General features: G+C 52.5%; 1 protein-coding gene across 1 annotated transcript in view; it reads left to right on the forward strand.

Annotated features, from left to right (window-relative positions):
- Positions 1–25,434, forward strand: part of P2RX3 (purinergic receptor P2X 3) — a 28,193-nt gene that overhangs the window by 145 nt on the left and 2,614 nt on the right. The window contains exons 2-8 of the mRNA XM_069470016.1: positions 7,739–7,874; positions 8,324–8,395; positions 8,574–8,637; positions 9,364–9,457; positions 9,790–9,867; positions 10,481–10,622; positions 11,184–11,320. Of these exons, the coding sequence (XP_069326117.1) occupies positions 7,739–7,874; positions 8,324–8,395; positions 8,574–8,637; positions 9,364–9,457; positions 9,790–9,867; positions 10,481–10,622; positions 11,184–11,320 (723 nt within the window). The remainder of the gene's footprint in view (positions 1–7,738; positions 7,875–8,323; positions 8,396–8,573; positions 8,638–9,363; positions 9,458–9,789; positions 9,868–10,480; positions 10,623–11,183; positions 11,321–25,434) is intronic.

Raw genomic sequence — 25,434 nt, forward strand, 5'->3', positions numbered from 1 at the left:
GGAGGGGAGGGCTGCCTGGCATCCTGTCCTGCCCCTCTTGCCTCAGTGCCACCACCCAGCTTCCTGAGCTTCTCCTCTCTTGGGGGAAATGCTTTCTTCTGCAGAACCATGTCCTAAGGTCTGGCCTCTGCCATCCCCACCCAGGACCTGGTCCACAGATGAATTCTTTTTTCCAGTAAATCCCCCAGAGTTAGAGAGTGGTTTCGAGACACACACTCTAAGGAGTAAGATCTCTGCCCAGGCACTGCCCTCCACCAGGGAGGTCCCAGGTGCTCCATCTCCCCTCTCCCTCCTCTCATCCCTCCAATCAGAGAACAGGCAGCCCACCCCATCCCCATCTTCCCATTCCCGTCAGTCGACTCTTTGGGGTCTCAGAAGGACAAGGGAGCACAGGAAGAGGGAAGGGAAGGCACTGAGACAAGGGAGATGATGGCAGGTTGATCAAGTTGAAAACGATGGGGAGGGAAGGAGAGAGCTGGATCTGCTTTAGAAGGAGGAATTCCCTCCTGACATGGACGGCGAGACGGTGAGGGAGCTTGGCAAGGGAAGAAGCTCTGGCTCCTGGAGGGTAGGACAAAGGGGGAACTGCCCCTTGAGGTGAGGAGAAATGCAGGCACAAATAACGCTGAAGGGAAGAGTTGCTGAGGAGAAAAGTAGCTTTTCTGAACGTAGGGCAGATTCCCTAAGAATCCAGAAACGCTCCTTTGTCAACAAACATAAGGTCCCTACCTTCCCCTGACTTTGGGCCACGTAACCCATCCTGGGAGCTGCGAAAGAGCCAGGAAGGTCCAACCGCCTGCTCTCAGCCCCCATGTCCTGGGGGCACACACACCTACACACACACACACACACACACACACACGCACACAAAGGGCCACAGAGCAGACAATGGCTGGCAGAAGAAACGCAGGTTCTGTCTTTCTTGTGGTCGTTTCCACACACTGGTGGGCACCAGGAAACACGAGCAGAAACTTCAAAGGTTTTCTTTCCTGATGTGCGGGGTCTCTGGTGTCATGCTGTTCTTGAAACAATGGGTCTGTGTGTGAGACAGCAAGCCACTGCCTAACTGTCGTGAGTTGATTCAAGCAGGTCAAAGGGGACATCCCTCGGGCATGTGGGCTGGAGCTGTGTGTGCGACGGCCTGTTTGCCTGGAAGGTGGGAGCAGTGTGAGGACGTGCGTGGAAGGGTGGCTAGATGCGACTTTGTAAGCGATGTATTTTGCTCTGCGTGCTCAGAGAGAGCCAGTAGGCTTCCGGACATACGTGAGTATTGTAACAAGGCTGTACATCCAGTGCTATTAGAAAAGGATTGAAACTTTGGAGTAGGATTAAATGGCCTTGAAGTTCCAATGTTGAGGCTTTGTGAGACGTGAGCTCTGCTAACATTTCATGTCTGTATCTCCAGGGCTTGCTTGGCTCAAAGTTAGTTCATGAATGTGCTGTGTTTGCGTGATATTCAATGCTATGATTGTTTATGGCCGCAAGACGGTATGTTGGTCCAGGTGAGTGCAAAAGCTGGCTCACCGCATTCCCGGCCTGGCCCAGCTCCATTGGCTCCAGGTGGGAGATTGATGGGGACTAGAGACAGCCGGTTCCTGGGCCGGCCCACTCAGCCCTTGTCTCTTCTCCCCATCATGATCAGATCGAATCCTCCAGTCCTCAGGGCTGGAGCCCAGCCTGCCAGAGCAAGCATGTGAGGCTTGTGGCATCTTGATATCCATCCTCATCCACCTTCCAGCCTGACAGCTCCCCACGGACAGCGTCTTCCTGCTGCATTAGTGCACTCTGTGGCCCAGCCCCCGGCCCGAGCCCCATCTGTGTGAACGGAAACCCAGGCGCTATTGTGACTTCATGAATCCACTGTCAGTAATTTAGCAAAAACATACGGAGTGTCTGTGCATGCCAGGCATCGTGCACTGAGGACAGAATGGGGGGGCGAAAGCAGACGGCGGGGTCCTTGCCCTCGTGGGGCTTGCAGCGTAAGGCAAGAGATGGACATGAATCCGCTAATCTCCACAAACAAATGTAAAATTTCACCGAACTCAGAGGTGCCCAGTTCCAGGAGAGAAGCTTCTATGGAGCTGTTTGACCAGCTCAGGGAATGAGGTTTTCTGGAGCCAAGACCTGAAGGACAAGTAGGAGCAACCCAGGTGAAAAAAAGGAAAGGAAGAGGGTCCAAGGCAGAGAAGCCCGCCCTTAGCCAAGGGAAGGAGCCTGGCAAACCAGGGGTGGGGGCGGGGGGGTATAGGGGGAAGAAAAGAAGGTCGCCGTGGCCAGAGTCGAGGAAGCAGAGGCGAGTGGTGTAAGGTGGATGGGAACAGAAGCTGGACCTCAGACACTCCCAGAGAGCTTTCATTTTTTTCAGGAAAGGAATGAACAGGAAGCTACAAAGCGTTTTAACCTGTGCATGTGTGTGTGAGAGTGAGACAGACAGACAGACGTGATGGATGAGAGCTGAGTCTGGGAGATGGCCCTGGCTGGTGCGCCAGAGGACAGAGGGAGCAGGACAGAGCTGGAAAACCTGCAGAGGCCATGCAGCCCTGTGCGGAGAGATGATGGCTTGGACGCACTCGAATCTGAAAGGATTTTTAATGCTGCAGTGTTAACTCGAATATCTTCCCTGTTATCCCAGCCAGGCAGGTAAGATGCACGGCCTCTCCTAGAGCGTGCATAGCCGAGCCAGCGTTTATGGCAGCAACACACCCACCGCCTGGCCTGGAGGCTGTCGCACTCTCACCCCACCCCTCGCCCCAACTGCTCATCTGTGGTCGGCACCTTCCCCACTGCTTTCCTCTCCCCAGCCCAGGTGAACAGAGAGGCCCGGACTTTCCCCCATCTTTTCTGGGCCCAGGTGGTAATCCCCGATGTCTTCTGTGGGGTGGGACTTCGTAAGGGCCAGTCCCCTTTCTGGATCCTGTGGGGACCTGAGGAGCAAGTAGAAGGAGATCCCTGGGGCCTGTGTCCCTGGAAGCACTGGCGGGTGCTTGGCCTGAGCTTGCCTTCCAGGGCCTTCCTGAAAACCAGCAGGGAGGGCACTTCCCAGCCCTCTGATGCCCCGTTCCTCAGGAGGACCAGCGTGGTGGTGGATGGAGCCTATATCACAGCCCTGTTCTCCCTGCCCTGTCCCTCTCCCCTACGAGGCACAATCCAGCAAACTCACCATCTGTGTGGACACCCCCTTTGATTCGTAATATTCAGCCTCATTTCGGATTGTAGGTAGGAACTCAATATAGAAGGCAGTTAAAAGGGAGGAGCTGCTCTGGTTTAAAGAGAAGAGCCTGGACTCCCACCTTCCTGGCCCCCCACCCATCCTTGCAGCCCTCGTCGGCACACTGGTCCCCAGAGAGGAACATCTCTCACTCCCACCTGCCTCTCACCTCTCAGCAGCCCGGGGAGCATGGAGCACCCGGATAGAAGCCTGGCTCTGACCCCAGCCAGGAGTGGAGGCTTGGCTGAATCACTTCACATCTCTAAGTCTCAGTCTCTGTATCTGGAAAATGGGTTTGGGAATAGCTCCTCCCGGGGAGTTACGGGGAGGGCAGGTAACATATGTCAAGCTCCTTGCTGAGATGGTGATTCAGTAAGAGCTGGTGACTATTTCATAGCCTCCCCATCGCGCCTCCCCCTTTCCCTCTGCCTAGCTCACACTTTCCTAGGAGACCCCTCTCCTCCTGCACACGCAGCACACACTCTTCACACCCACTCCCTGGCCGCCTCCTTGACTCCCTGGGGGTGGACGGGAGGGTGCTGGGGCGCTGCTCTGGCCTCCTTCCTGCACATCCCACCTGCCAAGGAGCTGCCACCCGCCTTCCGCTCTATAAATAATAAACCAGGAATTCGAGAACAAAGTAAGTCAGAGCCGCAGAGTAAATGCCAAGAATTGAAGGCTCAGTGCTGCCCCAGCTCCTAAGCCCTGGCCTCCAGAGACAGACTCAGCCCCTCCGTTCTGGAAATGAAGCATCCCCTTCTTTCGAGCTGCCCTGATGAAGTCCTCGGGCCCTGTGGGACCACTAAAATTCTTCCACTTGTTATTTAACTCAGAGAGAATTCTAATGTGGTCTCTCCTCCCCGCTGGGCACAAGAAGGAGCCTTGAAGGCGGGGGAGGAGGAGGAGGAAAGAGATTGGTTAATTGTCCCTCGGAGTCCCGGCCCCTTCCTCTTGAGACTTTCCTAAGCTAGGAGATGGTCTCCCTGGTGATGAGCCAGAGCCAGCAAGACAAGCACCAGCATCTAGTTGAGGGGCCAGCGTGGCCTAGCCCTGAGCTGGGATACAGCTGGAGAGCCCAGAGTGAGGTGCTTGTGAGTGGTCTGGGGCCGGCTGCCTGGTTTGGAACACATAGACCAGCTGTGTGACCTTGGGCAGGTTAGCACACCCCTCTGTGTCTCAGCTTCCTCATTTACGGCCTGCAGGTAATAAAGCTGTCCTATCAGGAAGGATTCATCAAAGGACTCGGATCAGCATGTGCTGTGTTGGTTATATGATGATAATAATCTGAACTCTGCTTCTCATCTGCAAATCTTTGTGGACTTTAAGGACAGGTGGAGCAGCCTCAGAAAACCATTTCCTTAGATCAACGTTGAGAAATGTGTCCATTCTGTGGCTAGGCACGTTGAGGTTCCAGAAGGGTGCGTTTAGACTGCGGCTTGCTCTCTGGTGAGTGTACAGCTGCGGCAGAAGCCATTGTAGCTGGGCCCGAGACCTCACCCCTTCACTCTACAGAGCCCAGGGCCTTGAGCTAACGATGCTCTTTCGGATAACTTCACTGTTTTCTCTAACAAGGATGGTCCCTGCTCTTCTGCTGGGACATAACATGGCCGATGAGATTTCCATGTAGGGCATACTTCTTTGTGAGATCTTAATAAAACCCCTCCCCTTCCGTAAAAAAGGACAACAAAAGTGCTGGAAAGGTAAAGCAAATGACATCACAGGCCTCCATAGAGGCTGCGGTGTTCATAAAAGCATTTTACAAGCATGACAATAAACTCCTAATGGTGCGTTAATCAGGATGCTACCTGCTATAAGGCAACGCCAATAAAACAGGTAACAGGTCTGGAGCTATTTGCCACTGCTGCGACTCCACCCTTTCTCTCCCACTCAGGAAAGCAAACATTCATTATTCAAACAAGTGACACTACCAAAAATGATAAGCCGGGCACAGTGGCTCAAGCCTGTACACCCAGTGCTTTGGGAAGCCGAGGCAGGAGGATTGCTTGAGGCCGGGAGTTCAAGACCAGCCTGGGCAACATAGCGAGACCCCGTCTCTACAAAAAGTTAAAAGAAAAAAAGTGATGAATATGTGAGGTGATGGATACATGAATTAGCTTGATATAATCATTCTACAATGTATACATATATCAAAAAAACATTCACAGTGTACCCCATAAGTATATGGAATTATTACTTGTCAATAGTAAATACTGTTTACTTATCAAAATAGAAATTTAAATATGAAGGAAAAAAAGAATTCAAGTGAGTGAGGGAAGCCCCGTTATGGGGCTAACTCCAAACCCTCCAACTAGAAACTGAACAAGGAGCCACTTGCAAGCATCAGCTTGTGTTTGCAGTAAATGTGACAGTGGCATCCAACCTACAAGTGACTGTGACCCCAGCATGTCCTGGGAGCTGCTCCCCTTGGCATCTTCCAACAGTGGGAGACCCCGAGGTCATCCGAGCCAACCCCCACCCGAGGAAGGAGCCCTCTCTCAGCACGCCCGGAAGGCGAGCATCAGGCGGTCCCGGAGTCTTCCCGGGCACGCGGCTCACCATCTCCCACAGCAGCTGGCCTGGTTCTGGGCTTGCCGTCCTCACCCACCTCCTTATAAACTCCTCGGGTCAGCCCCAGTGCTGCCGTGCAGCTTCTCGGCCTCGAACTCCCACAGCTCTGCCTTCTTGGGCCACACAGTCTCAAGTCCCTTCCACTCACCTTTCTCTGATGTGTTTTTCCAACTTTGGACCACCCTGGTTAGATGCAGAAAATGACCCTAACCCAGCATTTCTAAAAGTGCCCTCTCCTCGCTTCTGTGAGATGTCATTGGCCCTTCTCCCAAACCTGACCTGGTTTCTAAGGTCAAATAAGATTGGGAGACAATGAGGATAATAAAATTTAGCAGATGTGTATTTGCTTGTTGATACTGTATGTTTCTCTCTGAAGCGGGGGTGGGTATCGCACGGCATTTTCCAAACGTATTCAGTAAGATTTTCTCATCTGTAGAATGGGGACAGTAACAGCAGCTACCTCCCAGTGAGCCATCAGGAATAAATGGAGCCGCACAGAGGGCTGTAAGGGCAGTGTTAAGTGAAACTGAGCATGGCTTGAGCCGTGGGGGCTGCGATGGAAATGGAAAGGCAGGCGCCTAACAGAAGTGCAGGGGAAAGCAATGTTGTCAGCGAGTGTCTGCAGGTCTTTCTTGCTGCTAGGGAAGGCTGGGAGAGTCTGAGGAGGCAGGTGGGGATAGAAGGGAAGGAGGCCTTGCCCCATCCACGTGGTCCCAAACCCTGGGCTGTGGACCAGTATGGGCCTGTTAGGAACTGGGCCACACAGCAGGAGGTGAGCTGCAGGTGAGGGAAGCTTCCTCTGTATTTACAGCGGCTCCCCATCACTCACATCATCGCATAAGCTCCGCCTCCTGTCAGAGCAGCAGCAGCATTAGATTCTCATAGGAGCTCGAACCCTACTGTAAACTGCGCATGGGTGGGGTCTAGGTCGTGTGCTCCTTATGAGAATCTAATGCCTGATGATCTGAGGTGGAGCTGAGGTGGTGATGCTAGAGCTGAGGAGTGGCTGCAAATACCAATTGTCATTAGCAGAGAGGTTTGACTGCACAATATAGGTAATGTGCTTGAATCATCCCAAAACAAGCCCCCCCCCGCCCCTCCGCCATCCCATGGGAAAACTGTCTTGCATGAAACCAGTCCCCTGGTGCCAAAAAGCTTGGGGACCATTGCCATAATGGCTCTTGAAGCTGCAAGGAGGCAGCAGTACAGGTAAATGGCCACTGGGTGGCAGCACGATCCAAGGAATGAGATATAGGGCCGTCCCCACCCAACCCCCAACCCAGTTTCATTTACCTTCCAGGTAAAGGCTCAGTCACTGCCCCTCCCTTCCTCCTGTGTCCTTCTCAGCTGACATTTGGACAGATGGAGATTCTGCCAGGCACCCAGCTCCCAAAGGCAGGGTGTGCCTGGCAGATTGATGTGTTTACTGAACATCTACTGTGTGTTGGGCACTCAGGATACAGCCGTGAACAAAGCTGAGATGCACAGGACCAGAAGCCTAGGATTCTCGGCCCCTTCTCTCTCTCTCTCCCTCTGATGCCTGCCAGAAAGGTGTCCTCCAGCTGGCAGGGAATGACTTTAACCCGTACATCCTCAACAGGGCCATATGGCCCTCAAGGGGGTGAAAATTGGTTCTCACTCTTTTTATGCATAAAGCACAAATATGCATACATTACATAAACAGATACCTGTGACATTAAAGTTTCATGAAGGGGAGAACAATTAGGAGGGAAAGTCTAAAAAGGCACAAGGGTGGGTGGTAATGGGGGACAGGGAAGCCAACCAAGGACTCAGTCTAGGTCCCAGGCCTCCAGCAAGGGCTGTCCCCCCCCCCCCCCCCCCCCGCAGACACACCCTGCCAGGCACATCCTGATGTTGGCAGGAAGGACACCTCTCCCGGCCTCTGCCTGCTGGGTCTAATGGACTCCTCTCTTTCTCTTCATCTCTGCTCTCCTGCCCCAGGTGGGTTTTCTTGCACGAGAAGGCGTACCAGGTGCGGGATTCGGCCATTGAGTCCTCGGTGGTAACCAAGGTGAAAGGCTTCGGACTCTATGCCAACAGGGTCATGGATGTGTCTGATTATGTGACCCCACCCCAGGTATGGCCCCTTGCCCCAGGGAGACATGTGGGTGCCCACACGCTGGGTGGGTTGGAGGGGAGGCAGCAGGGCAAGGAGGGTGCAGACGGAATTCCCAAACCAGAATCCGTGGGCTCACTGATCCAGAAACCCTCTCCCAGCAGCAAGGAAGCCGTGGGGGGAGCTTGGGCCTGCAATGCTGGGCATCAGGAAAGCTGGGAGCCTCTCCAGCCTCTGCCACAACTTTCGCTGTGGTCAAGGACAGCACACAAAGGGGCAAGAGGGACCATGCCCTGGTTGGAAAGAGCCTGGGCTGGATCCCAGCTCTGCCCTTTAGTGGTCCCGTGGCCGTGGCCAAATCACTTAACCCAAGCGTCAGTTTCCTCATCTGTAGAGTGGAGATAATAACAGTTCCTGCCTCTCGGGTTGAGACTGTTGCATTTTTTTTCTTCCCTTCGTCTCCTTCCAAGGGCACCTCTGTCTTTGTCATCATCACCAAGATGATCGTTACCGAAAACCAGATGCAAGGATTCTGCCCAGAGGTGAGGGGAGGGAGGAAGGTTGGGGGAGGCAGGTGCAGAAGGAGAACCTTGGTGGGCATGAGGGCAGGGAGGGGCCTGGGAGCTGTGCCCCGGGACCTCCAGCCTCCGGAGGCTGCCTGCTGTGGGAGCCAGGCCTGGCCAGGGTCCTTCAGCAACCTGCGGACCTGTGTGCCCACAGAGCGAGGAGAAGTACCGCTGCGTGTCAGACAGCCAGTGCGGGCCGGAGCGCTTCCCGGGTGGGGGTGAGTGCAGCCCCTTCCCCACTCCTCACAACCCAAAGTGTTAGCAGGACCTGGGGGCAGGAACCGCCCCCGCCTCCATGGAGGAGAGCCCACCCTAAGAGAGCAAGTGGGAATCAGCCTGTTCCAGATAATTCTGCAGGCATTTGTAGATGCTCCGTGGGTGCCACACCCAGTGGAGTGTATGAAGGTGGCACGGTCCCCACCCCGAGAGCATTTCCCAGTCTAGGGAAGATGGTGACGGACAGGGGCACTGTGCTGTCCAGGAGATATTAATACAAAGGACTGCGGGGCCGGGGGAGGGAGAAAGATCGGTTTTGGGTGGGTGGCACCAAAAGGCTTCCGTGAGGTGACATCTGGGATGGGCCCTGAAGACGAGTAGGATTTGGCAGGATAGAGGGGGCTTCAGAAAGGGCATTCCAGGCAGAAGGAATAGCTGCAGCGCAGGCTCAGAGGCAAGGAAGGAAGAGCAAGGATGCCAGGGTGCTGGGGTGGCTGGGACATGAGAACAGAGTGTAGTCACCTCCCTTCGGCTGGGGCGGGGGCTTGGAAGAAGAGGGAGAGAGGGCAGCTCCCCTTTCCCTGCCTGTGTGCTTGTCCTTTTCCTCCACCTGCCACAGTCCCTGGGAGGGGGTTGCGGGGGGGGGGGTGTCCTTGATGAGAGGTGGGCAGGGCGAAGGGAGTGGCAAAGGGCAGGTGTCCCCCAGCAGCTGTGGCTCCCCCTTTCAGGGATCCTTACTGGCCGCTGCGTGAACTACAGCTCTGCGCTCCGGACCTGTGAGATCCAGGGCTGGTGCCCCACCGAGGTGGACACGGTGGAAATGTAAGGCCCTCAGCCAGGTGGGAGGAGGGAGGACCCCACCCTGCTCCCCTTGGCCAGTGTGGGAGCCTGTGTCTCTGCGCATCTCTGAGCTTGAGGAGGGCCTGTGGTTCCCCCAGTACTGTCCCTTGCTGGGGTGGGAAAGTGGCCTCAGAACACCTCCTTCCACAGCCCATCTTGCCTGCCCCTACGGGGGCGCCAGCTCTCAGAGGGCCCTTTATCTGCCAAGGTCTCCCTTTGGGAGGAGTCCCCCAGGAGAGGTGGCCCCTGGGGCAAAAGCCTCCTGTTTTCCCCCCCTTCTTCCGGAGGCGCTAAAAACCTCCTGTCGCCCACAGGCCCATCATGATGGAAGCCGAGAACTTCACTATTTTCATCAAGAACAGCATCCGTTTCCCCCTCTTCAATTTTGAGAAGTGAGTCCTCCCTTCCTCTCTAAAGCAGAGATGTGGGCACCCCGCCCCACCCCCACCTCAGGGGAGGGCAAATGTCCCATCCACCCACCGCCCTGGGGCTCCTAGTCCCAGCCTCCCAGTGGGCCTTGACCCCCGAGTAGCAGGTGGACTTTGGGGCCAGGTTCTCTGCCAGCCTCCCTGCCTGCGGGCTCAGAACGCAAGTGGGAGTTTTGCTCGGGGCAGCGGGGGGGCTTCTGGGTCACAGATGCCTTCAGAGGTCCAGCCGAGGGGCTGGTTCCATTTTATTCCCTGCATGAAGCCCACGTGTGGATAACGCTTTCTCAGGTCAGCCCCCTGCATCACGCACATTCCCCAGCTACTCGCTGGGCATCGGCCTTCCCTGTGCAGAGCACAGTGCCAGGCCCTGCGGAAGTGCCTGAAGGACTCAGCAGGGACTCCTGCCCTCCTGGAACCCCAGCCTTCGGCTAGGGGAGATCAGTCAGGGACACACATACCCCTTACAGGGGCAGAGGGTGATGGGCGGGACAAGAAAAACGCAGGGAAAGAGGGGAGGGAGACGGCCCGCCCGCTCGCGTTAACCGTGGCCTTGCCTCTCTCCTGTCTTCCTCCCCAGGGGCAACCTCCTTCCCAACCTGACAGCCAGGGACATGAAGACGTGCCGCTTCCACCCCGACAAGGCCCCCTTCTGCCCCATCTTGCGGGTGGGGGACGTGGTCAAATTTGCGGGGCAGGATTTTGCCAAACTGGCCCGCACGGTGAGGACCTAGCACAATCTGAACCGGGAAGCTCAGCCCTCCCCCAGACTCAGGGCCCCCCCAGAATTGGCTCCCGACCCAAGCCCCAGACCCCGGCCCTCCAGCAGGCCCGCGGGGGGCTGCCAAGGAGCTGCCGCGAGACAGCGCCACCTGGTGGAAGCACGCGGGGCCCACAGCTGGCTCTGTGCCCGCATCCTTTGTGTCCCCCGCTGCCCTGAACGGTCTTGCCTCGCCTCACCCACTTCCCCCAAGCCTCAGTTTCCCATTCCCATCTTCACACTTCACCTCAGGGAGAGGCCTCAGATGCCTGGAAAGGGCCACACGGTGGGCGAGTGCAGCTTGGGACTGGAGATGTAAAGTAGGATCCAGAGGCTCAGGGGTTCTCACCCTGGCCGAGGCGCTTCTTCACTGCGAGACGCGTGACAAGCCACTGCTCTCCCTGCCTCTTTCCACCTAGGGAATGGAAAGAAATTGTTGCTCCTAAATGCCCCACTCCTACCCTGGCCACGTACAGGGGCTCAGAGGGCCAGGGGGGAGCTCACATCTGGCCCCTTTCTTCAGGGCGGAGTTCTGGGCATCAAGATCGGCTGGGTGTGCGACCTGGACAAGACCTGGGACCAGTGCATCCCCAGATACTCCTTCACGCGGCTCGACGGCGTTTCTGAGAAGAGCAGCATCTCCCCAGGCTACAACTTCAGGTAATCCCCTGGTCTCCTGGGACCCCAGGAGGAGAAGGCAAGGGCTGCTCTAAAGAACTTCGTGTCCAGCCGCAATGTGTGTTGGGAAGAGAAGGTCCCACATCCCCACCGCTCAACCCGCCGTCAGGTTTTGACTCAAAATCTGGAAGGATTTTCTAACAGCCACGTGGTGATGGTTGGGTGTCTTGGGAGACAATGGCCTCCGTCCCTGGAGGGTTCATGCCAAGGGTTCCGGCGCCAGGTCAGTAGTTAGACCAGATGGCCGAGGTCTCTCGAAATGTTGGGGTTCTGTGATTCTTCTTAGCTCTGGCCCTGAAGTATGATGTGTCTGAGTAACTCCCAGACGGCGCCTTTCCTGTCCAGTGCCTGAATTTTCTAAGGTTTCTCGTTCCCCCCAAAAAAGGATGATAACTGGTTATCATTTTACTAGATGGTAATTTTGTATTTCTGTCCATAACCAGAACTTTCATGAGTCACAGATAACAATTGTAACTGTTCCTAGTTCTTCTTCAATGCCTTTCCAAACAAGAACTCAAACCAGTCTTTACAGTATCCCAGTGGCTTTGAGACTTAAGGGATCTTTTGAGGTTTTTTTTTTCCATTTTGAAGAAAGGGAAAGAGAGGAAGCAGGGAACAAACTATCTGGAAGCAGCTGAAAGCCTTTGAGCAAGGCCTTGGCCTTCTCCCGGCCTAATTTCCCCACCGATCAAATGGCGATAGCACGGCTGTGACCTGGAGGATCCTACTAGCTAATTTATGGAAACTTCAGCTCTCTGTTTTGTGTTTCTCTTAATTTCTTTCTTTGGTCATTCATCCATTAAACACTCAGGGATTGTTGGCTACTGCTGGGGACCATAGATGGTTATCTTAGGTCAGCAGTTCTCCAACACTGCTTTTTTTAAAGTTATATTTTAGTTTTAATTGACAAATAATAATTGTATATATTTATAGGGTGCAATGGGATGTTTTGATACATGTATACATTGTGGATTTCTCTTAATATTTGAAGATCCTGAAGTTTCTGGCAGGGTCCCGCTTAAGTACACAGTGTTATACACTAAACAGGCTAAGTAGACTAAATGGGCAGTGATCAGGGAAAAAAAATATGTGTAGGAATATACACATATTTTCAGTTATATATTCAAAGAATTTGTTACTCAAATGTCTTTTGTTGTAGTGGTATTCTCCAATCTAATGGCATACATAGGTCCCCCAAAAAATCATTTCAACCTTTTTTACCCTGATTTGTAGCTTTAGGAAAAAAATCACCCACCCCATTACACTTTGTATTTAATAGTTAAAAAAAATATGTATATTCTCTGGAAAGAAGAATTTTTAAAAATTGAAAGTGCTTTCATAATCAACTCCAAACTTTAAAAAAAATCATAGGAAACAACACATATTTTAAAGTAGGTTAAAAATACTGTTTGGCTCACTGGCAGAAATTGGCATATTTATTCAGTCAGTGCATCACACTGAGATCAATACAAAGGATATGTGTATGGTGGCTTAAAATAGTAACATATTAATAAAATCCTCATGATCTAAAATGCAAGGGTTCATCTTCATAACTTCCCTCTGGCCACTGGGAATTCTTCAATCCTCCAAGTAACTCATTTGGCAGGAACACTTGTGAAAAATGTAACTATTATGAAGACCCCAAACTACTGGCTTCATACAGTTGTAGAGCAGCGTCTAGGAGAATTGGTTTGGAGTTGTTTGTCTCCAGTGCATTGCGCCTCGCCCGCCTCCCCTCCCTCCGCACCTGGGCCCAGCAGGACGAGCGATAGACCTAGTCCCGAATCAGCTTGGGTTGGATCTGGGGAGATGGAACAGAGGGTCTCTAGGACCCTGCCAGCATCATTCCCAAAGGCCTAAGGGAAGCCATCTGAGAGGTGCGGGCCCCTCTTTGGACCCCAGGTAACTGATCCCCTCCCCAAAGGCCTCCAGGCCAGAGTAGAAAGGGACAAAGCTGCTTCATTGGACCCTTGTGATTTAAGAGTTTCCGGAGGGCCCAACAAACAGCCCTGACGTGGGGGAAAAGCTGACATCCATGGCAAGCAGAGGGCTCTGCCCGAGCCCCCCAGACCCCTCCACCTGGACGCCCCCACCACACTCACGCTGCCTTCAAGCCACTGGCACCACACTGACACCCAAGGCCTAGCTAGGAGCCCACGTGTGCAAGGCTGCAAGGCCACCTTTCTGAGTCCTCGAATAAGAGACAAAAGGTCACGAAGCCAGGTTCAGGGCGGGCCACGGTATGGTTTCTATGATACAGTTAAATGTACGCTGTTCTTTAGAATCTCACAAAACCACTTATCGGTAGGAATGATGCTGGTTGCCCCGTGTGCAAAGCATTTTGTGTGCTTTGGCTCATTGTTCCGTACCCACCTTACAAAATAGGTGCTCCAATGCTCGTACTTTACAGATGAGAAAACGGAGGCTCACAGTTGAATAAGGTTCTCAAAGTCACAGAGAGAGTAACTGTGGGAACCTGGACGCAAAACATATTTTCCGGGATGATCTCCACCCAGCCAGGAAGGCTAGGGACATTTGCACTTGTAAATCTTCAGAAAAACATGCCTGTGTGGTTGATACTCTCATCCCTGCTTAAAAACAAAGAATCTGAGTTCCAGGGAGGCTAAAAGACTAGCAGATGCTGGCGGCATAATTCATAGCCCGGCCTTTTGTCTCCCAAACAAATTCATTTGCCTCTGCCTCCAACAGAGGCCAGATTTTTCAACGTGTTTGCTTTGGAGGGAAAGGAATTATTCAGCCAAGATTTGGCCTGGTTTTAATCTGCAAACTCAGACATCCAGAGGCAGCTAGAGACTCACATTTCCATCACTAATTACTTCTGCAGCTCCTTTGCAAATGCCACCCCCTCCCCTTCTTTGCACAGCTCTTTGCCTGCAGAATCCGAGATTCCAAGAATTTATAGCTGTTGAAGAGCCCTTGGAGACACCTAGACTGAGGTGGTCATTTTACAGACGAGGAAGCAGAAGCTCCAAAGGGGAAGTGACTTGTCCAAGGTCACGGGTGCATCTTATAGTAGCCTTAGAGGTCACTGGATCCCAACTCCTACATCGTGTCTCTGTGACACAGCCACAGACAAGGTGGCCTGTCCGTCATCGGATGGCTTCAGTCATTGGAAAGGTGGCCTCACATTGAGCCAACACGTGTCTCCCTTCAACTCCTACCTAGTGTACTTGGTGCTGTCCATCTACGTTAATCTTTATTTGTGTGACCCCTAAAGGTTCCTGCTCTTCTACTACCTGCTCTTCTCCTACTCCTCAGTCTATTCTGCATGGCTAAAAGATTCCGTGGGCCGTTTTAGTACTTTTATGAAGCCTCTTTCCAAGTACATTGAGAGTGTATTCGGTGGGGTCATCTGGATTTGTAGTGGACAAAGTGTAGCATTTCTAAAAATAAGACCTGGTAGGAGTCACCAGTTCAATGGTGCTCAGGTGAGAGACACCAGCCAGCAGCACCTGGAATCTCAGACAAGGGGCTCTGCGCTGGGGGCCAGGTTCCTGCCGCCCAGGTGGACCCTTGGTTCACCCGGGCAGGATTTTAGCCAGAGCACTGTATTCTCCAGGCAGGCAGGGTTGTGAGTGTGCGTGTGCACGTGTGCATTAGAGAGTGGGTGTGTTTGTCAGGGGGTGAATGTGTGAGGCTGAGAGTGAGTGTGTCAGTGTGTGAGTGTGTGAGTGAATGTGTGAGCGTATAGGCATTGATGGTGCAATGACAGATTAAAAATACTGAATCCATCAGGGTCCCAGCAGGAAACAGATGGCACATTCAAACTGGGTAATTTGAGGCAAGTTTACTAAAGGGACTGTTTCAAAGGTGTATGGAAACCACAGAGGGGAGTGCCCTGCCTGTTACTGTTCCAGAGTAACAGGACCTTGGTCTGAAGGGGCGAGGGGAGGAAGCCATCACCGGAACCTGGAGACAGACAGAGCTGTGAGCAGAGGGCAGCCTGGAGGGGGGGCTGTGACTAAGGCAAGATCCACCAGAAGCCAGAGCTGAGGCAAAGCAGCCCACTGAGGCAGCCCAGGGCGGATGAGGAAGGGAGGAGTGTGGATCCAAGTGGCACCTGCAGAATTGTCCAGGACAAGTGCTAACAACTTTCATTTGTGAAATCATAGCCCTTCATTAACTTTCAGAGGCCCCTAACCTCTTTATTCTCCTGAATAAATCAGGGACCATTGCCCAAGAATAATGCATGTATTCACAGACATGAGCAGTTTTGCAGGCAATTTCTTTTTTTAAAGGATGCTTTGTATTTCTACAAATAAGATATAAATGCATTCTCAGGGTGATAAATCCAAGCCATACTGATATACACAGAATAATGACATAGGAACTCCCCTTCAATCCTCCAGGCCTGCTCCCCTTGCAGGAAGGTAACATCGGGACAGTTTAGTGAGTTTCCTTCCAGTCTTTTTCTATGTGTTTATATTTATGCAGCATAAAATTCCGGGAGTATGAGGACCTCTAAAAGCCTATTCCTGGACCTCAGATTAAGAGCCCTGGAGTTAAGTTTGCAAAGCCCTTTCACGTCTATTTTTTGTTTGTTTTAAGAAGTGGGGACTTGCTCTGTCGCCCAGGCTGGGGTGCAGTGATAATAGCTCACTGAAGCCTTGAACTCCTTTGGCCTCAAGCCATCCTCCTGCCTCAGCCTCCCATGTAGCTGGGGCTACAGATGCATGCCACCATGCCTGGCTAATTTTTTTAATTTTTTGTTAGAGACATGGTCTTACTTACTATGTTGCCCAGGATGGTCTCAGAAATCCAGGCCTCAAGCAATTCTCCCACCTTGGCCTCCCAAAGTGCTGGGATTACAGGCATGAACCACTGTGCCTGGCCCACACCTGTTTTTGACAGGATTCAGGCTCACCACCCACCCCAAAGGTAGGCTCAGAAAGATTTTGAGATTCCTGAGATCATACAGCCTAATTAAGAGGCGCTTCAGGATGCAAACCCAGGAACTTGATCTATATCCATCGCTCTTAGCACACCTTCCACCATCACAGGGCTTGCAAAAAAAAAAAAAAAAAAAAAAAGCTGTAAGAGATATACCCGGTGGTGATTGCTGGAGTGATTGATGGGAGAGAAGCAAAACAGTGCATTTAGCAATGCCTGATTTCTTGTTTCTACACTGTGAGTTCCTAAGACAGCTTTGCTACTAAAAGGCAACACAGTTTTGGATTTCGTCTCTTGGTGTCTGGGACAAAAAAACACTTGTTCAGCTGCTAGATGTTCCTGGTGCAGTAGGTGTTTCTAGTGATCGTCTCGTGTTGGAAACATACCCACAGCAGCTTTCATGAAGCTCTAAGAGTTGGCGCCTGTTCCACTTCCATGCAGAAACGTGTGGATCAGCAAGATCTTAGGCCAATTGACAGAGACAGAATTGAAGTACACCCTTGGCTTTGATCACTCTCTCTACAATCTGGATTTTTCTCCTTCCAAAAGCCATAGAATATGTGTTAAAAGCAGCCATCACCATCATTTCCACAGAAACACTTGAAGGCTCTCTTCCATGGGGGATGCATTTGCCTGAATTCTCATGATCCGTTTTCTTCTTCACCTTCATCAGGTTTCAGTGGGAGGTGAGGCTATGAGAGCGATCCTGCATTTACACGGCCCTTTATAATGTTCGTGTTTACCCGATCCTCACAACAACCAGTATTATCGGGACAAAATATTAGCTAACATCCACTGAGCATTTGCCAATGAGCCAGGGACTTGGCAAGTGCACAGCGCGGAGCATCTTGCCGACCCTGATGAGAGAGCATTTTGTAGCTGGAAAGCTGAGGCTCAGGGGTTCCACTGACCTGCCCAAGGCCACACAGCTCCTACTGCTGGAGCAGGAATGCAAACCCCAGCAGCCTGGCTCCAGAGCCTGCGCTTGCAACCACAAGTATCCTGGTAGGACCAATGTGGTTACCCCCACTTTACAGATGAGGAAACTGAGGCCAAGAAGATCACTTCCGGGAGCAGACAGCTAGTCACCTGGCTCTCAGGTACATCTTCTGGCTCCACGTCTGTTGATCTTTCCCCACCTCCTTAATTAAAGATAAATTAATAGTAATACATTTTTTAAAAGATCAATAACAAACCATTTTTAAATGTCTGCCTTTGAGGTTGATTAGTTTCCTGGAATACGAGTAGATAAGCATGGCTTTGGGCTTTCTGTAAGGGGAGGAGTTCCAGCCTGCTCAAAGAGGTTGCCCCACCCTGATGCAAAGAGTCTGCCAGGAGATATTTTCCTATCACCGTGAAATCAACTGTAAAAGTGTATTTCAGCTGGCGAAGTTACTTTTCACCAGGCAAAGCTTTGCTGAGAACACCACCTCCTTTACTAAGAAACCCCAATTCCAGGCCCAAGTTTTCCCTTGCAAGTTGAACCAGGCTCCCGGCAAGTTTGTTGCTGTTTTTCCTGCTGCTACAACAGTTACGTGTCCCTGCTCTAGGAAGGAATTTCCGCCACTCTGTCTGAGGATGGATCATTTCTAAGCAGTGAGAGCTTCCAGGGGATTTGTACATCGTGATGAAAACCCTTCTCCATTCAGCAAACATTTATTGACTGCTGCAAATGTCAGCTCAGCGTAGGGAAGCGCTTCTAACGGTTGGAGCTAGCCAAAGCTACAACTGGGCCACTCCTACAGGTAGTGAGGTTCCTTGCACTGGAGGTATTCGGGCATCAGAAGGGAACCCCCTCATGGATAATGTGGGGAGAACTTTCAAGGTCTCTTCCAACTTCTAGCTTATGTCATGTGCTGGGCTTTGTGGCTGATACAGAGATGAACCAGACCAGTTCCCAGGATCAAGGGAGTTTTAATTTAGTGGAAATGACAAACCTGAACCCAAATAACAAAAATGTTTATACAAAAAAATATTCTGTACTGCGGCAAGCCAAGGATAATCAAGATGGGGCAGAGGAGAAGCAGAGAGAGCCCAGGCTGTGGGCTAGGGTTTAGGGGCATGCCATGGACGCTCAGTGGGACTGTAAGCAATTCTCATCCCCTCTGTGGGCCTCAGTTTCCTCCTCTGTAAAATGGGCTTGTTAAACGTAGTAATCTCTAAGACACTTCAAGCTCCACAAGTCTGAATCCGTGTGTGTGGGTGTCTAGGGAAAGGCTTTGGGAACTCAGGCTGCTGAAGCGTTCACTATTATTTATAGACCTCTCACGTTGGAATGGAGCTCCAGCCCTGCCCTGCAGAAGCACGTCTGACAAATGATTTATTACGGTAATTGACGTTTGTACTTACTCATTCTTTATCTATTGCTGCTAATGGCACAAGGAAGCACAGGCACGCACAATTTGGTCCTGTGCTGGGGGTGTCCTGTCTGGCTACAGAACAGATGTGTCAGTGAAGGTCCCAGCGGGAAAGAATATTCAGCCAGGGTTCGTGGAGAAACTTACACAACAGGAACCAACATGGAAGCCTAGGCACTCGGGCACGACCAATGTGGGAAGCTGTCACCACCCCAGGCCCGCAGCCGCCGTAGCGGGAATGGGAGCCTGGTTTTGCCAGAGTGACACAGCCACGGCAAAACCAGGGCAAAGCAGGGAGGCAGTGAACGGCACCATAACCCCCACCTCTTTCCTTCCTGCCCTCTGCTCCCCTGCAGACCAACCCCTCAGAAACCAGAGTTGGGGAGAGCCAGGGAATGTAGCCCGTAGAGGACAGCCTGCAGGACTCCCGAGACCAGAGTCAGGGTCTAGGAGCACGTCCAGGGTAGGCAGCCCCCCCAAGTAACCATCCCCACTTGCCTTCCAGTGCCTGGGCTCAGGTGGCCCTTCCAGCTGGGCCATCAGAGAAGCTCCCGGCCATGACAACTCCAGCCCTGACTGCGCCCTGGGGGCTTCTTTCCCCTTCACCAGCTCAGCGCTAGCAGGTGTCCGGGCTCTGTTCTCTCTGATACTTACGGCATCCGCGTAGGCACAGCCATGCCGTGCTTCCCTCCACAGCTGAGGTGTTTTCCTGGGGAAACATCAGAGGTAGGCAGGTGCTTGGATTCAGGCGGCCCAGGTTCAGACCCCAGCTGTACCCTGCAGGCCCAGTAGCCTGAGCACTGCTGTACTTTTCTCCAGCCTGTGAAATCAGGACAGCGTTGCCTGATGACCAATCGATAATACTAATTAAAAGCTGTGTGCCAGGTACTGTGCTCAGCCTCCACATCCAGTAGCTCATTTAATCCTCTCAACAACCCCACATCTATTGCTATTCTCTCCATTTTACAGACAGGGAAACTGAGACCCAGAGAGGTAATTTGCCCAAGGTCATATACATGAATTCAGGTGGCAAAGGCAGGACTGTCTCATTTCAAAGTCCCTAAGCCCCCAGCTACCCCTTTGTGCTGTTGTTTGTTTTGAGCCCTAAATGAAATAATGGGCGTGGAATCCTCTAGCCTGGTGCTTAGCAGGAGTGAGTGCTCCACGTATATTATTTACCTCCTCTTTCCCCATTTCCTCAGTACAGGGCCTGGCTCCCACCAAGAGCACCTACTTTTCTGCCTAGCCAGCTGCCATATCTAAATGTTTTCTGTTTGGTAGAGAAACAGCCTGCAGTTGCCACCTTACACTAGCTCTACCTGCAGAATTGGGAGCATTTTGAGAAGTCAAAGTCAGCAGGATGGAGCCCTGAGGACGGCATTCCTAAACCCAGTCTTTGAGATGTCCAGAACCTCAGAAATTCGTTCTCCCAGCAGGCATCTACGCACTCCTCCAGTGGCCACTGGGCCTTGGGCAAACAGAGACAGTGAGATGTGGCTCATAGTCCACGGTCCAAATGATAACTACAGTCTGGTGTGGCAGACACTGTACTGGAGGCCTGAGTCCTAGTGGGGACAGGAAAGCCCAGGGGCTTTCCCAGCTCAGCTGGCAAACCAGCTCCCTCCGGAAAGGAAAACAAAACCCTGCTTTGTAGTGTTTACCAATTTCCGGTGGTGTGAACACCACCATGGCCAATTGCAGACTATAAGCGTGAAGCCACTAAATGTGGAATTGGGAAGAGACGCATACAGTTGGCTCCACCAGCTGGGGCGTGCGGAGGCAGCCACTCCATTCCCATTAGTCCCTACCCTCCAGCCCACTGGCCCTCCTTCAGCTTCCTCAGAAACACCCTGTCCTTTCCAGGAGAGGGCTTGCAGTTCCCTCCGCCTGGAAAGCTGCTCTGGCCTCTGCCCTTCTTGCCTTTTAATCCCGCCTCCTCCAAGTGTCAGCTGTAGTGTCACTGTCACGCGAAGCCTTGCCTGACCCCAGCCTAACTGGGCCCATAGGGCGGTGAGCCTCTCCTCCCAGCCCTTCCTTATGTCTAATGTTAGCTGCGCATGGGACTGTGGGATTAGTGCGTATTTCTCTCCCTCTCCTGAGAGCCGAGCTCAGCAATGCACCCGCAGTGCCTAGCGCAGTGTCCAGCACAGAGTGGGTGTGCTCTGAATATTTGTTGAATGCTGAAAGAATGAGAGGCCATCTGAGCGGGGCCCTCATGGATGAATAGGAGTTTGCAAGGTGGAATAGAGGAGTAGAGGGGAGCAGTGGGCAGGGGCACAGAGGTCCATGTCTATGGAGTGTGTTCAGGAAATAGAGGTAGTCCGGTGAGACTGGAACTTGAGTGTGTGGTGGGACCTGCACATGAGGCAGGCGGCCTGGGCCAGGTTGAGAGGGACCAAGGTATCCAATGGCAGTGTCATTCTCACCAACCCCATTTCCCAGCCAAGAAACCCAAAGCTATCTGGTAAGAATCAGAGGACTTGAGAGAAATCAAGGAATAGCTCAGCCCTCCCCCTTTCCAGATGGGGAGGCTGGGGGTCGTCCCGACCCTGCGTGGCTCTTCTGTGCTTCCTGTTCTACTCTCAGTCAGCGACTCTCTGGCTGTCAAGTCCCACCTAGCAAATGCCAAAGGGACCCCAGCTAGAGAACAGAAAGAAATTAGTCAGGACTTGACAGAAATCAGGCTACAGAAAGAATAATCTAGAATGCTGGCTAAGGGTGTGGGCTGCAGCTGACGCCTGGGTCTGAACCCCAGCTTCACTCACTGTTAGATTTGTGACTTCAGACGAGCAGCTTAACCTCTCTGGTCCTGACTCCTTGGCTTTGAAATGGAAATCACAGCAGAACTTAATTTCATGGCTCGGCTGTGAGCATTAAACGAGCTAATGAGTGTAAAGCGCTTAGCCCAATGCCGGGCACAGAGTAAGCGCTCAGTATATGCTGGCTGTTATCATCGCTAATTATCCTCAGCACTCAAAAGAGTATAATGGTTAAAGTAAATGTAGAAGTTATTTCATTTTATCCTGATGCTAGGCTAGGATAAGCAAGAAAACGGACATGTTTTAAGCACTTACAATATGTGGGCACTCTCTCAACTCATCCTCCTCCCGGCCCTTTCTCCTCCCATTTTCAGTGGAGGTAACAAGCTCAGAGAGGTGGAGTGACTTGTTGTGCAGGGTCAAGAAGCTAATTCACGACAGACAGACAGACAGACGGTCATCGTACCACACCCAGCTCGCCTAGGGCCTCCGTAGGAGGCTTGAATCTAGGATGTAGTATCATGGAAACTTGCCTTCTCTCTGTCTAATCCTGAGTAACTCCCCAGCTTCAACTCATTCTTTGTTGTTTGGCAAATTGTTTCTCCTTCCTGAGCCTCAGTCTTCCCAGCTATGAAGTCATGGGAATTTGTAACAGTCAGGGTTAGTGTTGCTAATTGCTGTAACAAACAAACACCTCATCTCAGTTGCTTAATACAAAGATGTATTTCTTGCTCCTGGCTCAGTGTACTGTGGGCCGGCGGGGGGCGAGCAGTGGAGAGCTCCATGCATTCAGGGATCTGGGCTCCTGCCATCTTGACTCAGTCTACCCTAGGGCCTCAGAGTCTTCCCCTGGCTCCGGAGCAACTGGCCATCAGGTGAGGACAGGGAAGATGTGGAAGGTACACTACTCTAAACCATTACTCAGCACAGACGTAACAAACCTCACTTCCATTCCCGTTTCATTGACAGGAATAGTCATGGGGCCCCAGCTAGATGCAAAGGCCTGCGAAACATGGTCCAATCATGTACAAAGAGAGGAGATAACCCAGACCCTGGTGACCACCGAGCCATCTCTGCCGCAAGGCTGGGCCAGATTCCGCGATCCCCACCGACCACACTGGAGTGCAGAAGCTGGGGCTCCCGGTTCAGTCCCCTGTCTGCAGCCTGGGCCTGCCCTCCCTGAGCTCTGTTCCTCTTCCCTCCACCCAGGAAGAGAACCCGTCCCTGCCAAGCCTCCTCACGGGGTGGGTGGTTGGTGAGATAATGATCTTACCATGCTTATTGCCTCTTGGAAGGCAGGTGCTGGAGAAAAACCAAGTCCGCTTTGATTTTTCTCCCTGTTCCTTTCACATTCCTTCCCAGGATAAATTTAGCCAGCCCTCGCTTTGAACGGCAGTGCCCGGGATGCGACTTTTTGTTCCCGGAGTCGATGTCAGAGCCGTTTTCATGGTTGCAGCCTTAGGCCAGCAATGAAGACTTCAGCACCACAGGCCCAGCCTCTGTCCTGACCCAAACGTCTGCGACCCACCTTTTCACCCCTGCCCAGTCCCCATCGGCAGCAGTTGCCACATCGCTGTGACAAGGGCCTTGAATCCTTCAGTGATGTGAGACAGAACACAGGATGTGGAAGGGCTTTGAGATCTTGCACAAGGGCTGCCCCGTCCTTACCAGCCACCTAGAGCTCAGAGGCAGGACAGCTCAGGGGGCGCGAGCATGGACTCTGGAGGCGTCAGTATGGGTCGGAAGCCTGGCTCAGGCAAGTTACCTTCTCATCCGTCTCCTCACCTGTGACGTGGGTCACCAACAGTGTGGTCTTCATGAGATTAATGGAGATGCTTATCTCAAGGGATCTGCCTCTGTTTCTGGGGCTCTATAAACAGTGGGTGTGGAGATGGTGATGGTCTGTACTTACCCTCAGCCCAACCTGAATGCCACAGTAAGGACTTCCTGGGGCCTTCTGCCCATGCCAGTTACTTCTTTCCTAGACTTCTTTACAATAATCTGAAAGCCTATTGGAGAATTATGTCCTTGGACCTCATCATCTTTGTAGATGTAGCATCCTTTCAGGTGTCTGTCCTACTGTTCTGCTGCTGCGACTTGAATTCATTCTGTTTTGCCTTGTTGTGAAGCTCCCTTCCCCCACCACCCAGACGGTAACTGACCACAGTTTTGAAGACAGGTGAGCCCCTCCCGTCTTTCCCCCGACCTCCAAGCCTCCTTCCACGTAGGTGGTTGCACTTCTCTCAGGCCCCTTCCTGGGGCCACTCCCATGTCGACTCTGGGCCTTACTCTCTTGAGAAGATCCTCTTGCCTCCCTGCCTCTCCCTTCAGTGGCGAAGTGCGCGAGCAAACACTTCCGGGTCAGGCTCTCCCGGAAACCTTTTTCTCACTGAGTGGTTTCCAGCCTTACTCGGGCAACCGGTGCCTCGCTCAGGCACACAGCTCTGGCCCTGCCCACACACAGGCAGAGACAGATGTGCCACCTGTCGTCCCGCGCTCCTTCCTGACCCAGATAAAACTCCCTAGGCCTGAGCTTCCCCCTCTGTAAAATGGGGGTGGTGAGGGTGGTTGTCCTGAGAGGAAACAGGGGGTGGCCTCAAAAGGGGTGCCTGAATGAAGGGACTACGCACAAAGGTGCACTCATGGTAAAGGGCACCAGCAATGCAGGTGAAGGACCTCAGAGCTGGCAAGGTGGGCCACCTGCTATCACCTAGGCTGGCAGGGGCAAGGGCGCTGGGGAGCAGTTCCCAGAACCTGCAGAGCTAAGCCACTGGTAGAGGCTCAGCAAACTGAACACCCTGCACCTTTTTTTCTGCCCACCCTCTGATCTCCCAGTCAGGGCCTTCCACGGCTGAACCCACCTGGAATGGGGGGTGGGGGGGGTGGGGATAGGGAGCTTGGTGGAATTAGTCTCTGCAAAACAGACTCCCAGGGCCCAGTGCCGGGCAGAGGAGGAGCAGAGAATGGGTGTGTAGGCAGACACAATACCTAACAAAAGAATCTCGATGGTGCCGGCCAGAAGGGCCTCTCCCCAACAGACCAGCGAGGGGCACGTGAGCACACCCACTCTTATAAACGAGGAAACTAAACACCCTAAGGGCTAAGTAACACAAAAGGCCAAGCTGCTAGCCAGGTGCAGCCAGGATTTAGGCTCCTTTCTGCCTGATTCCAAAGTTCCCCACAACCAGATGGCAGCAAGAGCAGGCAGTGGCCGATGTTTTGTGATTTAAGGTGACCCTTCCCCATCATAAATTTTCTTCCTCCCGCACCTGCAATCCCTCCATTATTGATGCGCCTGGGCTGAGCGTACCCTTCTCCCTGGCGTACAGTTTCAAATGCAGGTATCTCCAGGAGGAGTATCACATCCATCATTGAACACTGAGGGAACGAGTTTCCAGAGCCCTGCTGGGAGAGGCCTGGGAACCTGTGGGAACCTGTGGGGACTGGAAACGCTGAAAGGGACGCACCAGATAAGAGCGATGTCGACTCCAGACCGTGAAGGAGCTTTCTGGGCCCTTTGACTCCCAGCATCTCACTCAATCCTCACCACTTTCCAAGGATACTGGCTTCAAGAGCCCGTTTTACAGCTGGGAGACAGTAGCCCAAAGAGATTACACTTGGCTAATGTTAGAGTTTTGCCTGTGATGGGCACAGCCACACAGGGGAACGTGCACTGGCTTTAGAAGCCAAAAATTGATAACAGTTTGAATCCCAAGTCCAGCGCTTAATAGCTGCAAAGCTATAGGCAAATCTCTTCCCCACCACAGGCATCTGCAAAATGGGGGTATGAACACTCACCTCTTTGTGTTGAACACCCACCTCAGATCACTCTCCTAAGTCCCCAGCATGGCACGCGGCGCCCAGCAGCCAAGGCAGAGAAGGTGTAGAGAGGTCAAAGTCTTGAACTTGGGCAAATCTAGCACTGGGTCTTGCCGGCTGGGAATTCCCGGACAAGCCACCCCACCCCCTTGGAGCCTCATTTGAGAAACAGAGCAGCACATGCCCGTCTGTGTTAGTCTGTCTTCTGTTTATAATAGAATAGCTGAATCTGGGTAATTTATAAAGAAAA

This window comes from Eulemur rufifrons, chromosome 6 (assembly GCF_041146395.1).
Source record: "Eulemur rufifrons isolate Redbay chromosome 6, OSU_ERuf_1, whole genome shotgun sequence".
NCBI lineage: Eukaryota > Metazoa > Chordata > Mammalia > Primates > Lemuridae > Eulemur > Eulemur rufifrons.